The 19,216-nt window shown below is 43.1% G+C and overlaps 1 protein-coding gene across 8 annotated transcripts in view; it reads left to right on the top strand.

The window, feature by feature from the left end:
- ULK4 (unc-51 like kinase 4) overlaps positions 1–19,216 on the top strand; it is a 721,105-nt gene that overhangs the window by 694,702 nt on the left and 7,187 nt on the right. For all 8 annotated transcript variants that reach the window (XM_055109707.2, XM_055109709.2, XM_034956180.3 and 5 more), the window contains one exon: positions 16,768–16,853. In XM_055109707.2, coding sequence (XP_054965682.1) covers positions 16,768–16,853 — 86 coding nt within the window. The remainder of the gene's footprint in view (positions 1–16,767; positions 16,854–19,216) is intronic.

Here is a 19,216-nt window from a genome sequence, read left to right as displayed (position 1 = left end):
CCTGTTCAAGTGCCCAGGGTTGCCCAGAAGGAGTGATTGCTACATGGTGGTCACAACTCCTTTGAGTCCAGGATCCCAACCCTGTCCTGCCACCTGCACCAGCGGCTGCTCTGGCTGGGCCTGTCCACAAGTATAAAGAGCAGAGGCCTGAGGAGGTTGGTCCACTCAGCCTGTCAAAGCCTTTTAGAGAGGAATATCCGGGCTCTTTGATGTTGCCCTTGGAGGCCTGGGAGACCTTGCTTCAGTTAATTTTATCTCAAGGCCGATTTGACACTTAGCCAGAAAGTTATTTCCTGTGCATACACGTTCTGCTGGGTCCTGTGTGGTCCTCTGATTCGCCCAGAGCAGGGGGTGTGTGGACCAGCAGATGCCTCCTGGGAGTTTTCCAAGCCCCTACCACACACATAGCTACTTGTCACCACCAAGCTGTGCAGAATGGATGCTTTTGGGTCAGCTGACAGTGGACCTGTCTCTTGGAGGTAAAAACCCACAGATTTCACGATTCCCTTCCCTTCTCCTGGAGCCAGACTCTCAAAGGCTTCGCAAAAAACGTCCTCAAAGCTGTGGCCCTGCCTTAGGGAGGGAAGGGTGAGATCTCTCAAAGGGGCTGCTCATTTTCTGAAAACGGTCATTATAAAATGTTTCCAAATGGAGTCGGTATTTGATCATGTCCCTCAACAAAAATAACAGCCACCATGGGAATTTTCAGCTGTCCAGTAGTCAATATCAGGCCTAGATTTTGATTAATTGGTGCCTGACGGCTTTAATAATGTAAACCAAGTGTGCTTCAATTTTCCTTTCCATTTTATTTTCCTCCCAATTTTATTAATTTGAAGGAATTTTGGCGGCCCCTAATGTTTCATTAGAGAGCCACAGAAGTATGAGGTGAAGTCTGGAGGACAGAGCAAATGACTGAGCTCGCGTGGCCCTACCAGCTGTTTCCAGTGGGTGCCCAGCTGCACTCCGCCTGGCTGTGACTCATGCTCAGCAAGGGCCAGAGGTGACGGTGTGTCTCACAAACGTGGCTGCCCTCAGTCCTAGGAAGCATGCAGATCATTCTCAGAGCTGGCCACCTTGGGTTCACACTTTGGCTGGCCGTGGCCCCCTGTGGCCATAGATCTGAGATGGTCCCCTACCTGCCCTCCTGACTGAGGCTCGGTGCCCAGTCCAGGCTGAGGATTCTGCAGTGCTGGCCCAGCCTCCACTCTCCAGGCCTGGCCACCTCGTGTCCCAAAGTCGTGGAGTCCTTCTGTCCTGCCTTATAAATTCCAACTTGATGCCTCTGGAGTTCTTTATCGTGGTTTCTCTGAGGGCCTGTGGGGATTAGGTCTTAGGCCCCAGCCCTGTGCCCTGTCACAAGTCTCCCTTCCACACTGGGGATTCACTGCAGCAGAGGTGTTTTTGCTCAGTAGAGCATGTTATTAAGGGCAGAAATTACAGCTGGCCATAACTGACTGACTTTTTCCTCCAGTTGTAACATGAGTTTCAAGGAGAGGCTGAAGACTTCACGTAAAAATTCCACCATGTATTAAAACTTACCAAAAAATAGAATGCTCATCTAATATAATCTGTTGAAGAGATTGCTTATAATTGTCAATTAATCCATCTCCTTCCAAATCAGAGAATATGTAATCATATTGCCCATTTTCAAATGGAAACTCTTTTTTTCCCCTTCTTTGAAGAGTACTTGAGTGACTTTATTTCTGATAGGAATCTCACAGGTTCTGTTTCCATATGGTGGATGAGGCAGACTCTTCTCCTGTTTGCTCAGAATGGGACTGTTTCAGCATTTAGCCCTACAAGAGAGGGTCTAAAATGCGTGGCTTATGTGGCATGCCCACCCCAACAGCCACCTGCTGGCTCACACCTCCACCAAGGCACTGCCTCTGCCACTGAGGACAAAGGGCCACACGGCATCTTACCTCTGCTCAATTGAAGGGTCATTGGAAGGCAGGGGAGGAGGCACTGTGTCAGCGTGGTTAGGGATCTGGCGCTGGCGTGTGAGTTCCTGGATGTTGTGCCTCATCCTGTTGCCTCTCACCTGGACCATTCCCAAAGTCCCTCCTAACTGGCTTCCGGCTTCCAGCTGGTCCCTGCTTCTGCAACCTTTAAAAAATCTCTACCTCACCTGTTCCCACTTCAGGCCTTCATGGTTGCTGCTATCACCCCTTTTTACAATATAAGTCCCTCAAATGTTCTCATGGCTGGTTCTTTCTCATCATTCTACCCTTGGCTTATGTGTCACCTCCTCAGGGAGACTGTCCTGGCTGACCTCACACCATTGTTCTTCTCTCCCCTGCTTTACTTTCTTCATGACACCTATCAGCATCTCAAATTATTGTATTTGTTTACTTTTTAATTGTGTTTCTCAAGGTGGAAGCTCTGACTTGACACCCGGCACCCCCTGCTATTTCTCCAGAATCTAAACAGAGTCCAACACATAGGTGCTCAATACACACTGTCCTATTGACCATAGAATCATGCTAATATTTGTAGGATCCTTTACAGTTGCCAAAAGAGCTTTTCATGTGTATGCATCTCATGTGTGATTGTGATTGCTTTTCTGCCCACCTTTGATTAGACTGAGGGCCTTGGGTGTGAGGATTTGGTGGCACTTTCTTACGGCACTGGAGGTCTCAAATTCAGGATGTACGATATTTATTGCATATCCTTGCAGTCATGGTCCATGCATGTTTTTATATTGTGTGTTTTTTTACTTTATATTATGAGTATTTTCCTGATTGTCCCTATGTATAGTGGCTGAATCACTGCAAAGTGGTTTAGTGGCTGATAGTGTCCTTACCTTGTAGAGTGAGGAACTGGGGAAAGAAGGAAGCTGTGGGCTTTTTTAGCCAAGTTGACTTGACATGGCTCTACTTTGCTTCCCTCCATGCAGTGGGAGGTTCAGAGAAGGGGCTGGAAACAGGCCCTGTTAAGCTCTTTCTCTTATCTCCCTCTCGTTTCCCACCTCAGAGCCCTCCCTATCACACAAACACCCTCAACACAAAATCAGTGACTCTGTTGTCAAATACACAGCTCACTATGACCCCATATAGCATTCCTAAGGACTGGTTAGTATTTGCTTGGATCAGGTTTGCGTGATAGATACTCACACTGTTCCTCACTTCTTATGACCGAAGCTATCCCACTTTGGTTACCACCCCAAGTATTTTTTCTTGTGAGGAAATAATTCCAGCCACATCCATAGTTGACATCCTCATGCCAGTGCCTTAGAAATCTATGCTCTCATGCTTTTCTAAGTGCTTGGTTTGGGTCCTCCTGGGCGAAACGGTAGTCCTGCTCCTGTATTTCACCAGAACTTACTTTGGGCCAACCTCCCATTTAATTTTATATCTACAAAAAGTCCACATCATAATTTTTTGCCAATTAAAACTGTTTGTGTCCTCACTTATTTTGGAACTGGCTGTTGTAGTTAGTTAGTTGGATCAGGCCTAAAAGACTTCCCAAAGCAGCTATATTATATTCAACATTTTAGACTTATGAGACTTAATGGCCAGAAACTGATGTAACTATGAAAAGTTTCTAAGCAATAAGGGCATTTTTACTGCCCTGCAGAGAGCTGAGAGAACTGGCTGGCCTAAAATGAAGAAAGGAGGTAGCTATGGATAATTTTCTCTTAGAAAATAATCATGTCTTATGGGGTGAAAAAGAAAAACATTCAAATCCTCCGCATGTTATTTCTGTAGCCTCTAGACTTGGCAGGTGCCCACAGGTACAGAGAGGAGTTTGGGCGAGAGAGGTGAATGGAGGTGTCAGGCTAAGTTAAGGGAACATACAGACCCCAGGAGGAGGAAATAAAGGTCAAGAGAAAGAAGAAAGTCCTTCGACACTGCTTTGCTCTCACCAAAGTGTGCCCTTTGATCATTCAAACGCTAGCTTACCATCATCCTCCTTTGCACGCTGCATCTCCAAATCTGGAAATGTCAGTGGAAAGGAGCAGTGTTCCTTACTTTGACCCCAGCTTGAGAGGCTTCTGTCTTAAATACAGGCCAAGCTATTTCCTTGGGAACCTGGGCCCCTGGAAGCTGGGACTAGCTCCCCCCCTGGCAGAATGTCAGCCTCCTCACTACTCATGGAAATGTCAACTCCTGGCTTCCCCAGTTGGACACCGGCCCTGTCTCTCACCAGGTGCTCCTGCAGCCACACCCTTCATGGGGAGAGGCAAAGGGCAACATGGTGACTGGGGCAGGAAGCAATGGAGGGAAGGCAGAGCAACAATGGGGTGGGATGCAGGAGAGAGCTGCCCAATCTGGGCCTCCATCCCAACTCCACTACTAATCACCGCCTCACCCTGTCTCTAACGTGTGATCATGGAAGACCTTCCTCATAGGGTCACTGTGAAGAGAACATGAGATAATGGCCCACAGTGGCTACCCAGCAAACTGTTGATTCACTTCTCATCACCAGCAAAGACGGACCTCCATCTAAGAGCGCCAGCAGAGATGTGCAAAGCCTTTGGTAGCCAAGCCTGAAAGAAGTTGCCAAAAGTATGGTACTCTCCATATCAGGAACAGCTTACTGGACAGTACACAGGATCCACAGACTCCTTTGGTCAAGAGCAGCAACTTCCAGTTCCATCTGGGAGAGAGATTCCGTGGTTCCTGCTTTGCCTGGAAATGATGAGGATGAACAACAATGACTGGGGGAGCAAAGGGCACTATGCAATTTACAAGAGATGGCCGGCAGAGCAGTGCAAGCCATTTATACAAGATAACACAGCATGTAGGCAGTGGGGCTAGAAACACGGCTTAGTCAGTTGCTTGCTTTTTTAAATCAGCCAATCAGCCAACAACTTTGCCAGGTACTTAGTGGCAGATGTGAAGATGCCGTGGTCTCATGGGATGAGTGTGGATCTTGAAGTTGGGGGGACTGGGTTAAATCTCAGTGCCACTGCTTGCTGGCTAGCTGACCTTGGACAAGTCACATGAGCCCTCCTAGCCTTCATTTTCTCATCTGTAAAGTGAGCACAGTTAATACTTGTTTTTCAAGTTGTCAAAAAGAAAATTATATGTTTGAAAGCAGTTAACTCTATTCCTGAATATAGTAGGTGCTCAGAAATGTTAATTTCCTTTCTTGACGCAAATCCCAAGCCGTTTTTACTCCAAGGCTTTTTACTTATTTAATCCTATAGGTAAAAGTGAATCCAACAGTTTCTACCTGAAATCTGGGTTTTGTCAACTTTGCCCCCACACATCTACTAATGCCCTGTGTACTCCCCTCTCCTACCCGGTTTGTCTGGAGTACACCACATGGAGACTCATCGCTGCCCTTGAACAAGAGGCCATCTGCTGTTTTCTTCCTTTCCTCTCCCAGCTTCCTTCACCTTGAGGAATCACTGTATTCCAGATGCCACCACTTCCTCAGGCCTCAGTATGCTTGGGGCCTCCCAGTGAGCTAAAGCAAAGCTGTGCTTCATGCAGAGGGTGACAGACCACCTCACATAGTGGTCCTCCTGGACAGAAACATGGTGCTGCTTATGCTCCAGTACCGTTCCAGGTGTTTAGTGCAATATCTCTGTCACCCTCCAGAGAATCTGCATTCATGGGGACCTGGGTCAAATCTAGGGGAGCAGGCCTTTGTGACGGGGCCTACCTCTTCTGTAAGATCCTGCCTCTTCCCTTGAGCTCCAACTGTTACCCCCTTACCCTTGGTGATCAGCAGATCCACTGATGGGAATCCTTAGGGACACCTCTAGATCTCTTTCAGATCATCCCCTGCTTACTAATCATGGACAGAACGGGCCTCACTTGCTTTTGCTGAGGTACATAAAGTTTCCAAATGGACTCCAGGGAAGGCACGGATGCTGTGAGGCAGCTGGAGGCCATGCATGAAAATTATTCCATTCAGTCTCAGATTTACTCAGCATCCCATGGAAGGTGTGATGAGCATATGGGCCTGGATGCAGAGCAGGATGTGTTAATATGGACTTGCTTTAATCTGAATATGAAAGGCGAGACCCTGGCAGCAGCTCAGGATGCTTCTGGAAGGACCCAGAATGCACACTGCAACACCAGGTAGAAAATGAAGGCGGGCCTGCCAGACTGCATCATGCCGACGAGAGGTTCTCCTCCAGATTCCATCCTGGCATCAGGTGGCAAGAGGGTGGCCTGTCTCTATGAGCAGTTGGGAGAAATGGCTTTGAAGTAGCATGAAAACCCCAGCTGAAGAGAAGACAAAGTGTACATTAAGAGAACAAACTGAAGGGGCTGGATGGATAGGTTTATTTTTGAAATTTAAACTCTCTGAAGTAAAGTTATCATAGTTACCTGCTTGTTTTTACTTGTATTTATGAGATCTGAAGGCCACAGAATTAAAATAATCCTCCCCTGTGTGAAGTGTGTGTCTGTAATAACAAGCACCAAGAAGCACCTGGGCTGCTCTCGCTGTGTCAGCTTCATCTCCTGATATTTTTTTTCTAGTCTGTCAGTGTTGCCTGGGCCTGTTGAGAGGAACTCATGATTAGAAAGCAAAAGTTAACTGGACTTCCTTTTGCCACACACATTCAAGATCACTACAGATATTGACATATATTATTGCACACTCATAAACAAAGTACCACAGCATGCCCATACCTTACTAAGTTACAGCCACATATCTCTCCACACCAAAAAACATTTACAAATACAGAAGGCTGCACTGGAGCATTTTACAAGCTTTAGGAGGAGGAAGATGCTGTGAGTCATATTTGTGAGCATAAATTCCTGATGTGCCACGGTGATAGACAATAGAAGTTCTGGTTTGCTTGTTTTTTAAGGCCTTAGATGAGGAGTATAGGCACCAGTCTTAGATTTGTCCCTCAATGGCCACTTTGCCTTGGGCAAGCCATTGTTTTCTCTGTTCTCACATCCTCTCCTGCAAACTGAAGAGGCTGCCAACTTCAGGGTTCTGCCATTATCAGGGGGCATAGGATGGCTCCACTTGCTAGTTTGTATTTGGGGAAGCTGAAATCCAGAGAAGAGCCAACCCAAACTCTGTACTGCAGGGTGTTGTGTATAAAACCACTACTTTACAATTCATGAGCCTAGTGGAGAATTTGAAGATGATTCTGTAGGACACTACCATCTCCTTTCAATGTTTGGGTGAATGCTGGATTGACACAGTGCCATGTTAAAGTGACCATAGCAGAGTTTGCATAAAATTATGTATTTATCCCAAGTGTGTTATCTGATTTTATATACATATACACATATATACACATACATATATGTATATGTATGTGTATATATATATCATCAGATGTATATACACATATACATATATGTGTGTATACGTATATACACACATAGATATTTATATATGTATACATATGTATATCTGTATATATATACACATATATGTGTATATATATATATTCAACAGATGTAGAGGAATTGTCTTTCCAGGTTTATCTTAATTCTAAGCTCAAATTCCCAATTATTTTATGATTTTTCCTTTAAAGACCCCATGTTTTGAAAATTACCTGTCTACCAGGTGAAATTTATGTATTTAGTATAATTCATGTTTCCATTTTGATTGATTTTAGCCATATAGCTACCAGGCAGATGTCTTAGCAGCATGAGATAATGGCTGGCACTCCAGGGTTGGCTGATATATTTTCATCATAAAGCAGAGAAATGTGAGGCAGGCATGACTTTGTTTGCAGGAAATGGATGCCTGCCATTTGATGTTTTGAAATATTGAAATCCACTCGTGGACTCACAGGTCCAGGAACCTCTGCTATAGTACATTATTGCAAAATAAAATTGAGTTAGCCTGTCTTGGCTAACTGACTGCCAGTAATGAAAATGTTAACTTTGGGAAGAAGGTATTGTGCTTACACTCTTTGCTGGCGTTCTCTTGCATTATTTTCTTAGTGTCGCTGCAGTACTCCCTCTTGACGTCTGTAATCACAGCCAGGATAAGTTCACCAATAGTCTCTTAGTCATGAATTCAGCATCACAGTAGACAAGGGTCACTTTGACTCCTACTTCCTTCAAAATGGAGAGGAGATTTCTTTGTGGGTTTCAGTTTGCACAAAACATTCTCTGCCTAAGTAGCTCAAAAGAGGAGTAGGTGGGATGACTTTTGAGTGGACCCATAATTTGGTTTTTGAAGAAAATTAAAGTACTGAGAAAATAGAAGGTTAAAGGCCACATAGTCCAGCAGATACAGTGGAATCTAATGTTTCTAAAAGAGTGCTGGTTCCTGTCTTAATTTATAACCTTCAGCGGCCTAAGAGGACACTCAACTCTGGGAGACAGAAGCAGTCCACTCCCAAGGATCATTCATTTCAGAGCCCCTTGAAATCCTCTTATCACGGGCATTACCAGCTATAGAAAATGGTTTGGTATCATAGTATACAATAATTTAGCAAGGTAAATTCAAACTCTTATTGTTTCAAAAATTACTCAGATTTATTTTTTTACTAATATCTCATTCTAAAAATCAAATCAGACTCTATAAGTCTGATTGCATTCCAAGTAATGCATGACGACTTCCTTGTTTTTCCATTTCACTGTTGAAGGACAGCTTGGTTGCATCTACATTTTAGTGATTATGAATAAAAGTGTGAAGGATTTTGAATACAGGTTTTTGTGTGGACATAAGTTTTCAATTCACTTGGGTAAATATCCAAGAGTGCAATTGTTTGGCCATATGGTAGGACTATGTTTAATTTTTTTTTTTTTTTTTTTGAGACATAGTCTCACCCTGTCACCCAGGCTGGAGTGCAGATGCTTGATCATGGCTCACTGAAGCCTTGACCTCCCAGGCTCAAGCGATACTTCCATTTCAGCCTCCCAAGTAGCTGGGACCACAGGTGTGCACCACCACACCCAGCTAATTATTATTTATTTCGTTGCAGAGATGAGGTCTCACTATGTTGCTGGGGCTGGTCTTGAACTCCTGGGCTCAAGCGATTCACCTGCCTTAGCCTCCCTAAGTTTTGGGATTACAGGTGTTAGCCACTGTGTCTGGCCTGTATGTTTAGTTTTATAAAGAACTGCCAAATTGTCTTCCAAAGCACTGTTCCATTTTGCATTCACATCAGCAATAAATGAGAACTGCTGTTATTCTTCATCCCTACCAACATTGTTATTGTCAGTGTTATGAATTTTAGCCATTCTAATAGGTATGCAGTGGTATTGCACTGCAGTTTTAATATGCATTTCCCTAATGACAAACAATGTTGAGTTATCTTTTCTTATTTGCCACCCATATATCTTCTTTGGTGATGTGTCTATTCAGATTTTCTACCCATTTTAAAAACTAGGCTGGTCGTTCTCTTATTATTGAATTTGAAGAGTTCTTTTTAGCTGGGCATGGTGGACTACATCTGTAATCCCAGCCAAGGTGAGAACCAAGAGGCCAAGCAAGAAGATTGCTTGAGCCCAGGAGTATGAGGTTACAGTAAACCATGATCACACCACTGCACTCCAGCCTGGGCAACGGAGACCCTCTTTCTAAAAATAATATTTTTAAAGAGTTACTTTTATGTTCTTGATATAAGTCCTTTATCAGATATGTAAGTTGCAAATATTTTCTCCAAGTCTATGGCATATCTTTTCATTCTCTTATGTTTTCAAAAAGTAAAGTTTTTAACATTGACGAAGTCCAATTTATAATTTTTTTAAGGGATTATGTTTTTATGTTAAAAACTCATCACCAAATCTAAGGTCACAGAATTTCTTCTATATTTTCTTCTAGAAGTTATATAGTTTTTACATTTTACATTTAGATCCATCATCCATTTAAAATTACGTTTTATATAAGATGTAAAATATATGTCTAGGTTGATGTTTATGCATATGCGCATCCATTTGTTCTAGCACTGCTTGTTCAAAACACTGTTCTTCCCTCCTTGAATTAACTTTGCACCTCTGTCAAAATTTTAACAATAATTTGTGTAGTTCTGTTTCTGGGCTCTCTTGTCTATTCCATTATCTGTGTGTCTGACCTTCTGCCAGTACCACACTGTCATGGTTGCTGGAATCATGTAGTGCCTCCTAAAGTTGGGTAGTATGATGCCTAAATTTTATTCTGCTTTTTCAAAATTATTTTACCTGTTCTGGCTCCTTTGCCTTTCCATTGCAAATTTTAGAGTCAGTTATTCTTCACTTGATCTTAGCCAAAAGGCCAAGAAGCAATAGACTCAGCTATTATATATTACAAAGATTTCTGCTGAGATTTTGATAGGAATTTCATTAGACCTATATTTTGGAAGAAATTTTTATTATATTGAGCCTTCCAATCCTTGAATATTGTGTATCCATTTATTTATTTTATTTCATCAGCATTTTACAGTTTTTAATCATAGAGATCCTGATATATTTTATCAGATTTACACCTTTGGAATTTGTCAGGACTTGCCTTAAGACCCAGCAGATGGTATATTTTGGAAATTTTCCATATGCACTTGAAAAGAATATATATTCTGCAGTTTTTAGATGATTTTTTATATAAGTGAATTAAGTCAATTCTCTTACTCTTGTTGTATAGAACCTGTGTGTCCCCCCTGGTTTCTGTATGCACATTGCTGGAAGAGATTGAAAAGTATGTCACCATGATTGTGGATTTATCTAATTCTCACTTTAATTCTGTCATTTTTATTTGTTTGTTTTATGTATTTTGAGGCTGTGATCAGGAGCACACAAATTTAGAAGTGCTGTATCTTCCTGGCCAATTTATTTTCTTAGAAATATGAAATGTCCCTCCTTACCTCTAGTTACGATTATAGCCTTAACGTCTACTTTATCTGGTATTAGCTATGCCAACTTTCTTGGGTTACTGTTAGCATGTCATATCTTTTTCCATCCTTTAACCATCAACTGTTTGGTGCCCTTATTTATTTATTTTTTGAGATGGAGTTTCGCTCTTGTTGCCCAAGCTGGAGTGCAATGGCACGATCTCAGCTCACTGCAACCTCCGCCTCCCGGGTTCAAGTGATTCTCCTGCCTCGGCCTCCCAAGTAGCTGGGATTACAGGCTTGTGCCACCATGCCCAGCTAATTTTTTTGATTTTTAGTAGAAACGGAGTTTCACCGTGTCAGCCAGGCTGGTCTCAAACTCCTGACCTTAGGTGATCCACCCGCCTCGGCCTCCCAAAGTGCTGGGATTACAGGCATGAGCCACCACGCCTGGCCTTGGTGCCCTTATATTTAAAATATATTTGTTATAAGTACTATGTGTGTGTGTGTGTGTGTGTGTGTGTGTGTGTGTGTGTGTATGTAGCCATAATTTATATATTATAGATGTATGTAATTATATATAAGAGATATGTTTTATTTTGTTTATATACAGCTTGAAATCTTTTACTTGGAGCATTTGGTAAATCTACATTTAATGTAAGTATTGATATTTTAGGGCCTACATTTACCACATTCCTCTTAATGTTTGCTCTTGTTTTCTTCCCAGTTTGGGTTTGTTTTGCTCCTTTTTTTCCTAGTTTCTTCTTTTTTTTCTTTTCTTTTTTTTTTTTTTTTTTTTGAGATGGAGTCTCGCTCTGTCGCGCAGGCTGGAGTGCGGTGGCATGATCTCTGCTCAGTGTAACCTCCGCCTCCTGGATTCAAGCAATTCTCCTGCCTCAGTACTCTCCTGAGTAGCTGGGATTACAAGCACCCTCCACCACACCTGGCTAATTTTTCTATTTTTAGTAGAGACAGGGTTTCACCATGTTGGCCAGGCTGGTCTCAATCTCCTGACCTCAAGTTATCGGCCTTCCTCAGCCTCCCAAAGGGCTGGGATTACAGGTGTGAGCCACCGCGCCCGGCCCTTTTTTCCTAGTTTCTTGATGTAGAAGCTTAAATTATTGATTGATTTGGGACATTTCTTCTTTCCTAAAATAAGTATTAGTACTATAGATTTCCCTCTAAGCATTGCTTTAGCCCCCTTCCAGATGTTGACATGTTGTATCAAGGTCATTTTCATTCAGCTAAGATTATTTTCTAATTTTTCTTGGAATGTCCTCTTTAACCCTTGGATTATTTCGGAGTGTGCTGTTTAATTCCAAGTGATTGAAAATATTCCTGTTATCTTGGTTATTAATTGCTAGTTTAATTCCATATGGTCAGAGAATATATTTTATATGGTTTCAATTTTTTTAAATGTGTTAAGATATGTTTTATGACACAGAATACTGTATACATTTGTAAGTATTCCTGGATTCTTGCAATATATGTGAATACTGTTGTTGATGGGATCAGTGATCTACAAATATCAATAGGATTCATGTGGTTGATGGGGTTCCTCAGTTCTTCTGTATCCGTGCTGATTTTTGTCTACTTATCCTGTTTCTTACCATGAGAGGAGTTTTGAAATCTCCAACTACGATTGTGGATTTATCTGTTTTCCTTTTCAGTTGTATCAGTTTTTGCTTTCTGTATGTGTAATTTCTACTGTTAGATGTATACACATTTATTGTTATGTCTTCTTGGTTACAAAACCCTTTAATCGAAATATGTCCCTGGTAATTTTCTTGGCTCTGAAGTCTACTTTGCCTGACATTACTATAGCCCCTCTAGCTTTCTTTTGATTTATGTGTGCATGGTATATCTTTTTTCATCCTCTTACTTTAAACCACTATCTCATTATATTTGAATTAAGATTCTTACACACAATAGATGGTTGGATCATTTCTAAAAATCATTCAGGAGATTTCTTACTTGCTGCATTTAGATCATTTACATTTAATGTAATTCTTGGTATGTTACAATGTAGTTTGCCTTTTTATTTGATTTCTGATTAGGTTCAGTGTTTTTATTTCCTCACTTCTCCTTTTCCGGCTTTCTTTTAAGCTATTTGAACATTTTTAATATTAAATTTTAATTTATCTATTGTGGGTTTCTTTTTTAAATTACATCTCTTTGTATAATTTTTTTAAGTGGTTGCTCTTGGAGTTATAAAATACTTAACCTTTTAGAGTCTACTTATGACAATATTTTACCACTTCAAATGGAACATAAAAGCCTTACTACCATATAGGTTCCTTTGCTCTCCCCCATCTTATGTTCCAGCTGTCTTGTATGTTACATCTACATATGTTGAAAACCCCATCAGTACAATATTATATGTATTTTTTCTTTTCTACTATTAAACAGCTTTTAAAGAAAGATAATATCCTGTTATATTTACCATTTTTATTGCTCTTCCTTCATTCCTGATGTTCCAAGTTTCCTTCTGGTGTTATTTGCTTTCTCTCTGAAGAACTTTCTTTAGTAAATTTTTTATAGCAGCTCTGCTTCTATTAGTTTTCATTCATCTGAAAATATCTTTATTTCACCTTCATTCCTAAATAATATTTTGAAACCATGATATCATTTCTGAATGATATCTTCTAGGTATATAACTTTAGTTTGGTAGTTCATTTCATTTAGCATCTTAAAATCTTCTGGCCTCAGTAGTTTCAGATGAGAAATTCACAATAATTCAAATTATTGTTACCCTATAAGTAATATATCATTTTTTTTTTCTGCCCACTTTCAACATCCTTTGTCTTCAGCAAGTTTGATTTTGATGGGTTTGGTTATGGATTTCTTTGGGTTTAATCTTGTTTGGGATTTACTGTTTCTTAAATCTGTAGATTTCTTTCTTTCAGCACATTTTGGAATAGTTTTAGTCATGATTTCTTCGAACACTTTTTCATTCATTTATTCTCTGTCCTCTCATTCTGGAACTCCAGTGACAAAAACTTTTTGCTATTGTCTCATAGGTCCCTGAGGTGCTGCTCATTTGTGTTCTCAATCTTTTTTTTTTTTTTTTCAATCTCTGCTGCTGAGATTGGATAATTTCTATTGATCTATCTTCAGGTTCACTGACTCATTCCTTTTATTGTCTCCATTCTGCTATTGAGTCTATCCAGTGATGACTTTAAATTTGTGGTTATTATGTTTTTAGTTAGAAAATTCTCATTTGGTTCTTCTTTGATATATTCTCCTTTTTTACTGATACATTCTATTGTAATACTTGTTTCAAGAGTGTTAGTGATTGTTTTCAGCATTTTTATAATAGCACTTTGAAGTCTTTGTCAGATAATTCCAACATATGTCATTTTGTTTATTGTCCTCTGTTGATTGTCTTTTTTCATGTCAGCTGAGATTTTATGGTTGCTTTTGCCAAGTAATTTTGAATTGTATCCTGGTCATTTAAAATATTACATTATAAGACCCTGTCTTGTTAAATACTACAGAGAATATTGATATTTTTGTTTTAGCAAGCAATCATGCTGATAGGTTCAGGCTGCAGGTTGGAATTGTAATTTCAGTGTCATATTGGTTTCACAGGTTTTGCAGTGCTATGTGCATCTATCTGGTGTGTCCCTCCCCAGGGGTCAGTCTGGGATGTGAGCAGAGGTATATTTGTTACCTCAGTTCCTCAATTCTGGGGCATGCTATTGGGATCGGTTCCATGCATACACAGGTTGGGGGTGAGGCCAAGAGTTCCTAAACCGTTTTATGGAGTAACTTTACTAAGCTCTTCTTGATTCATTCTCTCCCCAGTACTTTCTGGTTCTCTGGGTTTCCCATTTTCTATCTGGCCTAAAACTGCCTAGTTCCATATGCAACATCCAGGCCAAACACTAGGAGAACAGAGAAAGAATAGAGTTCTGGTTGCAGGCTCCTCTTGCTGGCTATTGTTGCTGCCACCTCTGTCCCCACTACCACTGCTGCCATCACAGAATGGCCTGGGACACAAGAGGATGGAGAAAAAAGAGCAAAACAATATTGAGGGGGGTTTCATCTATTTGCTAGGGTTTTGGGGATTTCCCTTCTCTATTCCTCAAGCTGGGTTTCTTCTAGGGCTTTTGGGGTTTGGGTTTGTTGCATCCAGGCTAAGAAAGAAGTGGTAAACTCACTGCCAGTTCAGTGGTGCTTTGCATTCAGTGTCCTCTCCTATTTACCTGTTGCTGTTTGCTTTTCAGTGTTCTGAAATAGCTGCGCTGTAGATTTGCATGCAGAGGGAGAGAAAGAGTGTCATGTGTTTTCTCTGTCTTACCCAGAACTGGAACCTCTGATTGATATAATTTAAAATTTTTATTTTGGAATTAACTCATCCTTATATACAGAACAACAGCTGATGTTATTAATAAGAGTCAGGTAAATGGCCAAACCACGTAGTTTTCAATTGGCGTTGTTTATGTCTACATTTATGTCAGCTACACATGATAACTATTTTGGCATCTTCCTTTGATCACATAACTGTCACTGTAGATTTCTATTTGCACCTTCTAACCAGCCTTGTGGATGAAAGTCGTCTTCTGATTTATTTGCAACTTGTGGGTGATTTCCTGGGAGCACAGCCTCTGCACACAATCTCTTGGCAGGGCTGGTCAGGGGCAGTGAGCCTGGATGTAGTCAGCTGACCTGTTTGAGGCAGTTCTGAGAAAAATGAAGTGGGAATCCTCACTGAAGACCCCTGATGGGGAGTGTACCTTCAGTGTAAGTTTATGCATACTTCAGACATAATTGAACTACAGCTGGCATTTTTAAGCAGTAGTCTTTTGAACACATCAAGTTGGGTGCCATTTCAGAACAAATTTACATGCAGCTCTTCCGAGATGCAAATCTTTGCAGAAATCACACCTGATGCAGTTGAACTGGCAGCTGTTCTCTGGCATACTCAGGAAGGTGGGAGAGGATCTCAGTGGAGGTGCGAATGCATTCATATATAATTCAGAGTTCATGTTAATGTTTAGTTACCCCTGTGACCTATCATGAGTGATTGATTAAAAAATGTTGGGCCTCTTAACTAAGGAGACGATAATCCAGCCTTGGTTGCTGTGATCAAAGTCAGCTGAAGCCATCCTGGTTCCGCCTTCATGGTGGGGAGGGAATCTGGCCCCATGTGGACTCCTGTAGCAGCCCCTTAATTTCAGCTTTGGTTACCTCATAAATAAAACATGATATATACTTACCTTGTAAGGTAGGCTGTTGAGAAGATTAAATGAGAAAACATATAGGAAACAGCATTCTGAAATGTAAAGTGCCATACGAGTGTTTATTACAAGAAATTTTAAACTAAAAAAGATAACAATAGGAGGCAACGGTGAATTAAGAGAAGCAAGTCTAATAGTAGAACCAAAGCCTTCTCTTCTCTGCCTTTCAGGACATGGACTCATTTTATGGAGGGTCTGAATTGTGAGGTCTCTGGGTGCCAGAACTAGATAAATCCCCACCTGAGCCTATTCTAGCCCTGAGAGTGTATGATTCTGCAAATAGGTGCTACAGAGTCAGGCATGCCCAAGTGTTTTTCTCATAGGACTGTGGCGATTAGCATGGGCACACTTCCTGGGGTTTAGTTATTAATGCCTCTCTCCCAGGTCCCCAGGCACCTTCTTGGCATCCTTCTATCCATGTGAAAGAGATCATGTTGGGCTGAGAGCCCCAAAGACAGATTTCCAGTTGCTAGCCAGGCCTCTTGAGTCCCAGCACAGAAAACGTAGTTTTGCTTTCATTGGAAAGTTCAGGTTCCCAGACACAAACCCTCCTGAGAGATCCACAGGAGGCACCCTGCCCTGAACTGGCCGTCTTCTGCCCCAGCAGACTGCCTTGTCCCCTCCCCTGAGGACCACCAGTGTCCTGCCTCTTTCCCCTTGGTCAGCAATACTCTGTGGGGGAGGTTACACATGGGGGTTTCAGACAAGCCCAGGGGATACCCCCCAGTGCCTTAGGCAGCCACAGCACCATGCAGGCCTGATACTCAGGGTGCCCATCCAACAGGGCATGAGTCAGGGACGGGTCAGCTGACCACTGTCTTCTTCCTCCTGCCCTTGCAGATCACCTCCAATGAGAAGCACTTGGAGAGCCTCAAGAATGCAGGCAGCCTCCTGCGGGCTCTGGAGCGGCTGGCCCCTGGGAGTGGGTAAGTGGGGCCGAGGAGGATCAGCAGTGTGCTCTAGATCAGCACACACTCTCAGCCATTCCTTTCTCCACTCCTCCCACTCATCTCCCTCCACACCAGGGACTACCACCTTCCAGCCCATGACTGTCCACTGAGATCCTTCCCAGTGTGGGAAGGGAAGCTCTGCCACTCCACACACCGGGAATCCCCAGTTATGGTGGGGAAGGTGAGGGGACAGGAATCAACAGGGGGAGAGAAAGTCTTAGTCCTGCCAGGGGAAACAATATTCCCACCTTGAGGCCCCCAAAGAGGTTGAGTGGATGACCAAGTGGGAGATGCAAGGAACCTCATGAGAAAGGCAGCCCCTGGCCTGTGCACACATGTCCCCATCAGCAGCCCAGCCAGAGGCATCCTCATCACCACCTTGTGGAGGACTCAAGGCCCAGGCAGGGCTGGGGCAAATGTGACAGCTTAGCCTGCTCTGCTGCACCAGTTTACCTTCCTCAGCCAGAAGTTCAGAGGGACCACACAGAACTGCGAATTTGACACCCAGAAGCTGACAGCATGGGGTTAGGCTAGCCTCCCAGTCCTTGGCTGTACAGTCAGTGTGTCTAGAACATCCTAGAAGTGAGTTCCACAGACCGGAGATAGGCCTATCACCCAGGAGCATGTTACATGCTGTAAAAGCAGAAGGAGCTGGCATCCCAGCCAGCCCCACAGAGACGCTGATGCTCAGTGGAGCATTTCCCCACCCTGGGGAGAAGGACCCGCCTCCTATGGGGTGCCTGACCTTCATTGGACCTGGAATGCTGTCTGCCATTTCCTGGTAGATTCTGTTTTTAGAACTACATGTTTCTATGAAATCTGCTTCCTGGTGTGCTTTGGGTTTGTTATTAATTTGAAGAAAAATAAGTGGCTGAAGCATTGCTAAGAAGGTGAGTTTGCAGAGAAGGCTCAATTCCAATCAGCCTTTTGTATTTAATCCTGGATAGGTGAGAGGGGAGGATACCATCCTTTTTAGCCTAACCCTACCCCTTTTGTCTTCAGCATGAACCATAGAAGTAAGTTCGTATTCATGGTTTTCTGTGAGGTGAGGGGCAGGAGAGACTGACTTTCCTGCAAGAAGCCCCTTCACACCTTGCTGAGCCCCTGCCATGTAAGGTGTGAACAATGACTCCCTGGACTGGCCTGTAGGCCTCCTGTAAGACCATTCTGAGGAGCACATGCCATCGGATCCTGGCCTTGTGCAAAATGCCATTATAGAGCCAGCTACAGAGATTTATGCCGAGGGCACAGAGAGAGCCACAGAGGAGTGGAGTTTGACAGACAGCGCTAGAGAGCCCCTTCGCTCTAGGCACCTGCGCTATGGGTCTCCTCATAGTAGGGACCTACAGCTGCCTTTTAGCCAAAAATAGCACATCCTCATGCTGGACCCAAATTTGGACCAAATGTGTCAAAACAAGGTTCAGTGGTCCATGAGGCTGGTGGTCTGTCCTGCACCCACACTCAGTACTCCAGCATCTAAAACGTCTACACCAGACAGATCTTGTGTTGGGCGGGGAAGTTGCTCCTGCAGAGTTCTCGTTTGGACTTTGTTCAGATTGCCTTACCAGAAAGGGTTTTCTTGTCAACCAAGAATGAGTGGATGGCGTTGTTCTCAGTTCCGATGCTGCTCTGCCAGTAGTTTGTCCTTTCCAGCCTCACTGGGCCTGCTGTGTGCGGGTGCGCAGCATGGCCCCACTAGTCTAGCCTAGACTCAGCCAGGGGCGGGCCAAGTTCAAACGCATTCCTTCTGTCACACAGGGGCTTTGATGCGCAGAGCAGGAATGCATGGAACGGTCTCCTGGTCATGGCCCCATCCCACTGCCACCCACATCTTTTATGCAGCGCCCCACCCCCACCCATTTATTTGGTACCAGCTCTATTTCTGTGCAGTCAAGAGTGTGCCACGAGCTAATTTTACACTTCAAGGGTCACTGGTTTCAGTCTTTTCTTTGCTAGCAGTTGTTAAACATAGGTTTAAATGTGTCTCAAACAATTTGCTCCAGTAGAAAAGTTCCCGTTTTAAGCTCTTAATTGCACATTCACACCTATAAGAGTAAGAAAGCTCCTGGCTGATTGGCTGGAAAGGGCAATGGAGCAGGGAGGGTCAGTGTGTGGAGTGGGTCTGGGACACGTAAGTCAGCTCCAGGCAGGAGCCAGGCAGGCCCACTGAAGGCCCCAGGCCTGGTAGAGTCTGGCTGCCTACCACTCACTGGCAGTGTTTCCGGCAGAGGTGGCTCAGATAGTGAGTGGTGGCTGGGGCTGGGAGCTCAGAAATAGCTCAGGGTGCTGGCATGGCCAATTCTGAACCCCACCAGGACTGTGGGCCAGGCTTTCCTGCT

The sequence above is a fragment of the Pan paniscus genome, chromosome 2, assembly GCF_029289425.2.
Source record: "Pan paniscus chromosome 2, NHGRI_mPanPan1-v2.0_pri, whole genome shotgun sequence".
Taxonomy (NCBI): Eukaryota; Metazoa; Chordata; class Mammalia; order Primates; family Hominidae; genus Pan; species Pan paniscus.
This window is presented reverse-complemented; position numbering and strand designations above follow the sequence as displayed.